At 26.7% G+C, this 8,812-nt stretch overlaps 1 protein-coding gene across 1 annotated transcript; it reads right to left on the minus strand.

The window, feature by feature from the left end:
• Nucleotides 1–358: 358 nt before the first annotated feature.
• On the minus strand, nt 359–8,491 carry LOC145831209 (lysosomal protective protein-like). The gene is made up of 11 exons (XM_082938349.1): nt 8,332–8,491; nt 7,601–7,712; nt 6,370–6,507; nt 6,047–6,202; nt 4,493–4,584; nt 3,605–3,698; nt 3,273–3,458; nt 2,532–2,671; nt 1,908–2,038; nt 1,199–1,350; nt 359–811 (listed from the first exon to the last, which is right to left on the minus strand). The coding sequence occupies exons 1-11, from the start codon at nt 8,394–8,396 to the stop codon at nt 728–730; spliced, it is 1,350 nt and encodes a 449-aa protein (XP_082794475.1). The 5' UTR covers nt 8,397–8,491; the 3' UTR covers nt 359–727.
• Between the last annotated feature and the right edge of the window lie 321 nt (nt 8,492–8,812).

Raw genomic sequence — 8,812 nt, forward strand, 5'->3', positions numbered from 1 at the left:
TATATTAAAAAGGTATTATCAGGCAGGATCAAAAAGCATAACTATCTTAAATAAAAGTACTAGTTATTTAAACCTGTAAAATAAAAGTTTTAATTTTTTTTTCAAAAGAGTTGAGTTTCAGGTTATTGAAGTAATTCTTTTTTTTATATACAGTTTAAAAAAAAACAAAGTTTGAACCCTTAAGATTACATACACTTTTTTTAATAAATAAACAGATTCCTTTCATATAAATTTAACTTTGCTACTTCAACCAGAAAGCTGCAAAAGATAAGATAAATTTGATAAACCTACGAGTTAGTAGTAGCACGTTAGTAGTTATATACGTTAAACAAAAATAGCATATCATATGACTTAATTTTATTAACAAAATATACTCCCTCTATTGCGGTAAAAATAGTTATCAACACAACAGCGAAAAGAAGCTTTTTACTTTTGAATAAAAAAAGTATAAAAAAATATGTTTACAGCAAAAACTATAAAAAATTACACTTTTTTGTAAATAGTACAGTGTATTGTTTGAAATAATCAAAATAAAAATTTATTGCAATAAAATGTTAAATAAAACGTTGTAAAAAATGTCGCCTCTTTTAGCTAAATGAATAAAATCGATATTTATTAGTTGATAAAAGAAATCACTTGTAAACAAATCGAATGTAATACAAGTTAATTTATGCAAAACAACAGTGGTATGATTTTATCATACATCGATACAAAATTATAAAAAGTACTAAAACTCCTCGTTCTTGATGAACTTGTTGTACATGACAAACGCTTTCTTTGGCGCCCATTGGGGAACCATGTGGCCAGCTCCCTAAAAAAATCCAGTCTATGTTAGCTGATACAAAATCTTTATAGCTGTACATATACATTTATAGCTGTATACATTTATAGCTGTATGTATACAAGTCTACCTATTCCAAAAATTTTTAATATAATGAAAAACTTAAAACAATTTGGCTGAGTCTGCGAGTATATTGATAAATATTGTTTTTAGAACATCAAAAAAAAAAACTTACAACCTCATCTTAAAATATACACGTTACTATCAAAAACTTATAAAAATAGAAGTTTTAATTTCTAAGGTTCATCAAAGTATAACTAACCCTGTGAAAATAATAACAAATTTTTTACATAAGTAAATAAACTAAATTCGTTTATACAGTTGTAATTTGCTCATTTTTCAACTAATTTTACTTACTCTTATCGTGGTGTAATGAAGGGACGATTTTGTTTGGGGTTGGGTGAGAATTTTGTGAAACCCAGCAACTTGCCCCTCAACGTACCATGGTTGCCTGGACCTGTAAGCTTCCATGTATGACGTCATATACATGTCCACGAACCATTCATCTCCTGTAAAATTTGAACAAAGATAATTAAATTATTTTTTTGACTCAAAATCAAGAAGTTAGTAAATACAATAAAAAACTTTCTCACATTCCGAACGTGCTATATTATCATTCATTCAAATCAGTGGTTATCAAAAATGTGCATGAAATATATTTGAGGTGCATGAAAAACTATTTTAAAATTTAAAACTTAAATTAGATGTTATAGAGTTCTTGATGAAGAGCAAAAAAAGTCATAAGTGTTTTTAAGGCAAATTCTGAAACTTAAACTAGACATTCATGATGAAAAGCACATTGGGGTGCATAGCTTTTGATCAGCTTGATAACCACTGGTTTAAATAATTACTTGGAAAATTTTAAATTCCAACTGATTGTTGTGAAAGAATAAAACCTTCTGTTTAACTAAATTATTGTGCGATGTAAAATAATATTACAAGTGTTACTCGAAATAAATGTTATAGAAACAGATATTTATTTTATCATCAATTTATTCGCCCTTACACTTTAAAAAAACACGGTTCAAAAAATTAGTAACTTTGAATAGTAAGAAAAATTGCTGACCAAGAAAGTTGCAGGCCATGTCTGTGTCTCCATTGTAAATAAGAACTCTGAAGTTTGGTGTCTGCATTATTTTCTTGTACTGACTTTGCATGTCTGGGTACTCACGATCGTAATGTTCATTTACATCCATGCTGTTTTATTATATTTACATAAATATTGTTAGTCTTAAGTGTCGTTCGAATGTTGATTTATAAATTTTATAAAACAAATTAAAGATAATCTAGCTTAAAACTAAACATGTTTACAGCTTAAACAATTTTTAATTTGTTTATTATTTCGAAACTAAAAAAGGTAATAAAGAGAACTGAGTATACTAATTAGATGCATTAATTTTAGTTTACAAAAACTTTGTCTTTTAAGTACAAACACCTAAAGATTTTCTGTTTTAATTAGTATACACACAAGACTTATCCGAAAACAACTAAATCAAAAAACCACTACATATTTAGATTTCATAGAATCTAGATTAATTTCAGCATCTTAAACTACTTAATTAGTATGTTTATTGTTTATCATTCAATTTATAAACTAAAATAACACTAAGCAGTACTCAGCAAAAAACTGGTATTAATAAAACACAAAAAAAAAACTTTTATTATTAGACTAAATAAACAAACAACTGACTTGCAAACATCCCACTTGGGAAGACTAGGTTCGATGTGCAGGGCGCTCCTCACGTCCATTCTATTCAGATAGTTGGTACTTGCAGTTGAGTTGATACAAGGTGGAGTGTTACCATACATGTCCTTACTATATCCAACTTTCTGTTGCCAACCATAAACTAACTTGCGTTTAAAAACTAAATTTTTTAGTTTCTTAGGTCTATTTTTAGTATTTAGCTTTATATGAATAAAATTTTGATATTAATAAAAAATTAAACAGTATTCTTTCTTTATTACACTAACGCAAGTTTCTGTGTGTTAACGGGTTAACACACTTCAACAGAGCTATGAAAACCAAGAAACTACTCGGATCTGTGTTAAGAAACGCTTAAATTTATATTTTTGAATAGTTAAAATTTTCATATAATTGCAAACTAAATTTAATAACAAAATAATACTAAACTTTTGTCAAAAAATATAATTAAAGACTAAATCTATTAGAAAAACAGGCATAATTTCCTTAAAATTTAATTTGATTGCTTTTTTGTTATAACTACAACAACATCTTTTCTTTTTAAAATTTGAATTTTGATTGATAGCTTTATTCATAATTGCTCTAAAAATTCATTGAAAAAAATTAACTTCATACTAGCTTATTTCCATTTTCAATCCTAGACAAAACTATTTAAAAACGATACAACTGTTACATATACAACATAAATTCATACATAAAAAAACAATTAGCAAACAACAATAAACAAACTCGTTGAGTCCTCGGAAGTTTCTTGATGAGCTGAGTGAGCGTTTTATCAGGAAACAGCATGTTCATGTCGACTGCGTACCTCAACATGTGACCGCTCGGACTCGCGCTTTCACTGCCGGCGCAATCCATGTACAGCGCGTAGTAGTTCAGACCGGCGTTGTAAATCAGCTGGTTCGCTTGCTCAGTCTAAACCATATTTGAAATTACACGCAAAATCATTATACAGTGAAAGATATTCAAATTCAAATGAAAGTTTCTGTTAAAAATACTAATATAAAAAACTAATATATAAAAAACTAACATAAAAACTGATATACTTTTAATTAACTAACGTAATCTTGACAGTTTCCATCACTGTTGGGAAATTGGCAGTTTTCAGCAGACACGTTGTTATTGCAGCAATATTTTGAAAGCGGCTTCCACAATCTGTTTAAAATTATATTCAATAAGTTGTAGAATAACAAAAACACTTCATTTAAATTGTAACAACTTCGTTTTATAATAACCTAAAAAATACAGAATTACATCCGAAAACAGTGAAAACTTTTGAATACTTTACTAGTAATAAAAAGTATTAGTGCACCCATTTAATATTATTATTACATACTAAAATAACACTATAAAATTTTAATTTTGTTTATCATACAGCTTTGATATCCAGCTTTAAACAAAATGACTCAACAAAGTCATAGAACTTGCAATTATTAAAGTTAATGACTGTTTGTCTTTTGTGCTTGTTTGTTCAACAGCTGCAATTATTTATAAAACAAATTTACTTTACAAAAAACACTATTTTATTATTCAGTAAATTGAAATAAAATCTACAATAAATTGGAACAAACAGGCTTGTACAGCTGTTATTAAGTTAAAAACAGCTGTACTCTGTATATATTATTCTCATTTGAATTTATTGTAATGAAAAGCAATTAAATTGATACCAGCTGAAGTAGCCTTTTATAATTATAAATATAAGGAAGAGCTAACAGTATATACAAAACAGTAAGTACAATTTATTGAAAAAATAAGATAGTTCTTAAGATACTACAAGTAAAGTATATAATAAAAAATATACATATTATATTCTTGGAAGCAAAAAATACTAAGAATATATGCTAGTTATGACACATATTAAATAAAAACATTTTAAATGTAAACAACTAAACACAAATTAATATTAAACTTTTGTTACGTCATAATTGTTGCATAAAACGAGATCTTACTCATTTCCGAATAGACCATGATAGTAAGCGAAAAATATATCCGAGTATTGGTTCAATGCCATGCTTGATAGTCCGTTGCCAACTGCCATTCCCTGCGATTTATTAAATACGCTTAAATTAAAACGTATTAAAAACAAAAAGTCTAGTTTCGAAAAATTTATAACAATATATGTTTAGCTTTCTATATTTCTGTATTTATCATTTACGTTAAAGTTTCAAACATTTAAACCACAGTCTTTTTACAAGGTTCATGATATTTATTTTCTAATTTGTTAACCAAAACAAAAAACTAAGGTTAAATAAGCAGCCTATAAGACGCAACGAAGACAAGAAATCTTTAAAATATTTAGCTATGTTTTTTTAAACGACAATTTTTGTACTCAAACACTTTATTGTCTTACGACGTCTTTCCAGAGTCTGTAAAAGATTAAAGTACTTTAAAAAAAGCAAGCAAAATTATCTATTTATGTGTTATGTATATTTTCTAAAAAATAAAAGAAACTGGCTGTTTTGATTTTCCAATGAGCTCTGCTTGTATGTATTAAAAGGAGTTAACACCTCATCACATTATATCTTAAAAGTTTTATACAAAGAAGAATTTAAAAAATTTTTGTTATTAAACAAATATTATACTTATATTAAATAATTTCACTAAGGTGAAACACACGACCATCCAGAAAAATCATAGCAGTTGTGAGAAACAAAAAAAGATCTACTATAATTTAAGTAATAACTCAAAAAAAAAAACAGGTTTCATAAAACATTTGTACTTTATGTCATTTTGAAACGTGTTTTAAATAGTTGATTTATATTGTTGTAGATTTTAAATGTATTTACACTTTTGAACTTTTAGAAACAGTCAAGTATGCTAATGGTTTTATTAATTTTATAAAAAAAACTTCAATATTTACAACGCCAAAGATAAAAATAAATACTTAATTAACATGAGTTCTAGCCTTTTTATTAGCTATAACTATAATTTTCTTATTACTAACTGTTAAATACAACTAAAAATGCATTTACACATAAGTGCATTCAAATATAACTATTATAGTAGCACAAACAAAGAATACAATTGTATTTACTACTTTTACATATCACTATTGTCAAAAGAGTATAAACATTTTATGAGTTAAATAGTTACAAGCTAAAAAATATATATTACTGTAGTTAATTTGCAGAGTTTGAAAATAAAAATATCTTTTAATCAGTAAGTGTTTATAAATATAACAAAAAAAACAAAGTTTAACAAACTTGTAAAAACTGACTAAGGACCTATCAAAGATATAAAATCTTTAGTTTTTATCAACTTAATGTTAATTATATACTTTTAACAAACAAAGATGTTACAAAGCATTTGACCATAAAAATATGTGAAAAACTTAGTTTAATATAAACATAAAAACTTATTTCTATCAAAAAATAACTTATAGCAATAGAAAACTTAAAATAATAAATACTTATACATAGTTTGATATAAAAGCTTTAAACTAAACCTTTTTATCAATACGCGATACTTATCTATAACTGAAAAACAATCTAAGTAAAGACTACCTTGAAGTTGAACGACTTGTTTTCTAGTAGTTTAACAGCAAGAGTTGGCAAATAAACTCCAGCATAACTTTCACCAGTTATAAAAAATTCATTTTTGGCAAACTGAGGGAACTTTTTCATGAAGTGCAACAAGGCATTCAAATTATTTTGTGCAACCTGATTTAATGGATAAATATTTATTTAAACATTATTATAACATTAAAACCAAGGTTGACAACATGAAATGGATTGTTAATTAACTACTATTTTTAATTTTTTTTTGTTTAAGTTTTTTGATAAGAATATTTTATTGCATTATAAAAACTATTGAGAGCAAAACTAACTTCATCATCTCCTGTTTTTGTGTTACCTTTTGTGTCATATGAGTAGCCAACTCCTGCTGGTGACTCCAAATACAAAACATTTGTCTGTTTGTTCCATGAATATGGGTTGTTTGTTAGTGTCTCGCCATCATTGTTAATCTGTAAAAAATGAGCTAACTAAATTAAGTTTTCAACTGTAACAATGTGTAAACACCTCCGTTATAAACTTAAAATAAAAAACTCTACAAGTGTTTCTCTGTCTAGAGCAGGGTTTCCCTAACTTTTTTTAAAGGCCCCCTTTAAAGAAATTAAAGGCCCCTTCCAACAAGATTTTTCAAAAAACTACCATTAAAACTGCCTTTTTTTTTGCTCTTCATCATCAACTCCAGAATATCTAGTGTACATTTCAAATTATGGCCTTGTGGCTCCCCCTTTTACAGCTTATGGCCCCCTAAAACTCCTGAAACTTTTTCACAATATCTAGGTTAAGTTTCAAAACTACCATTAAAAACGCCAAAGACCTTTTTTTTGCTCTTCATCATTTTACAATATCTAGTGTAAGTTTCAAACTATGACCTCAAGTCTCTCCCATATATAAACAATAGATAATTAAAAAAAAAAATTATAAGTAGATCTCTTAAATAAAAATAACTTTAATTCTCAGTCATGTAATATTGTCAATTATTGTTAATGTGCAAATTTAATCATTTCTATTCATTAATTTCATAAGTTTTAAATTTTTCTTTTGTATATATAAAATATGAGAATCAAGTAGTAGAGAATGCTATATCTGTTTGTTGATCATTGTTTGATAAAGTAGTTTAAATTGAAAGTTAAAAGTAGTAAAAAACTAGTGACCTACCAGATCTAATTGTCAAATCCAGCCATAGCTTGCTAAGATCGGGTCAATTCTGATTTTAATAAAGTTCCAGCTTTAATCTAATTTTAGATTAGACTGTAATCAGACGAGACCTTATTTACAAAGCTAAATTCAACTTTTTTTCAATATAGAAAACTTGTTGGACCTAGATATAAGCAAGCTATGGCCAGATCAGGCCAAATCAAGCAAGTAGATTCAGTTGACCATAAAAAACCTACTTGCTTAGAAAGTTGTTCAAATAAACTTGTAATAAAACAAATTGACTCATTTATATGCTTTTAATACCTAAAAGCTTGAAAATATTTTTTTATCTCATTTAAATTAAGAAAAACTTTTACAAAACTTAAACCAAACATATCTTTTTAAACTAACTAGAAGTGGTCCATTTTCACTTAAGAGTCCATCTAGAGAGCTGCAGCCAGGTCCCCCATTCAACCACAACACAAGAGGATCATCTGCTGGTGAATTTTGTGACTCCACAAACCTTTAGAAAGCATATGAAACAATAAGTAACAAACAAACTAGAACAAACTTAAGCTTTTGGGTGTTTATATTATACTTTATTGCTTACTATATTAGTCAACTGTACATGAATTGAAAAATATATTACTTTGCTTTTTTTAATACCACAAATAGCATTCATTTAAGGGCATAGGGGGGTTAAACACTTTTTTAGAAATTTGATCTTATTTTATATAGTTTTTACTAAGCTACAAGATGCTTTTTACATATTTAAAAAATTTTATCGGAGGCAACAATAGGTTCCTTATGGGAGGCGCAAACTAAAATGGCAAAAATAGACAATTTCACTAAAAATCTATCTTCTCCTACGTTTTTTGAGATAATTAACTCAAACTTTTAGGAAGTGTTCCTTGATATATTTAGAAAATTCTGTCAGAAAGATTTTTTTTTATATTAAAAAATCAAATTTTATATAAAAAATTAACAAAAAAAAAACAGTTCCAAACTAAAATTATAACTTAAAATATTGAATAACAAATTGATATGATATTTATTTAATTTACTGAAATTATGGTAGTAGTAATACAACCACTTTAAATTGCAAATAAGTTTGTAGAAATAATAAAACTGTTCTCACTTACCAATAATGAAACCTTTTGGTATCAGATGCATCAAGATATCCACTGTATTGTTTGTAAGATGTCATAACAGCCAATCCTGGCAAACTTTTTATTTGGTCATCATTTGAGGCAAAGGATGAACCAGCCAACAATATTGAAAATATGAATGCTTTATATAAAACCATCTGGATAAACATTAATTTGTTTGTAACTAAACAAAAAAATACATCTACCGGGTACAAAAACTATGATTTTAGTAATTTATTCTAATTATGATTTAACTTATTGTAAAAATTTATAAATTTAAAAAGTTCAATTATATATGCAAAAACTGATTTAAAGATTAATTATCTTATTATCTGAAAAAACTAACGACTCTTATATTTTTTACTAATTAAAAACAGCTGAATAGGATTTTTTTTTATTCAAAGACCACTGATAAAATCAATTTGTAATTTTATTAAAAGAATATGGATCCTCCACAAACAACTGCATAATAACT

This window comes from Thalia democratica, chromosome 3, assembly GCF_965202585.1.
Source record: "Thalia democratica chromosome 3, ktThaDemo2.hap1.1, whole genome shotgun sequence".
NCBI lineage: Eukaryota > Metazoa > Chordata > Thaliacea > Salpida > Salpidae > Thalia > Thalia democratica.

Coding starts and splice junctions, on each gene's coding strand:
- LOC145831209 (XM_082938349.1), bottom strand. CDS start 8,396: ATGACATCTTACAAACAATACAGTGGATATCTTGATGCATCTGATACC. Junction 3,699..4,492: donor CATGGTCTATTCGGAAATGA/GTAAGATCTCGT, acceptor AATTTTAAACAG/ATTGTGGAAGCCGCTTTCAA. Junction 3,459..3,604: donor ATGGAAACTGTCAAGATTAC/GTTAGTTAATTA, acceptor AATATGGTTTAG/ACTGAGCAAGCGAACCAGCT.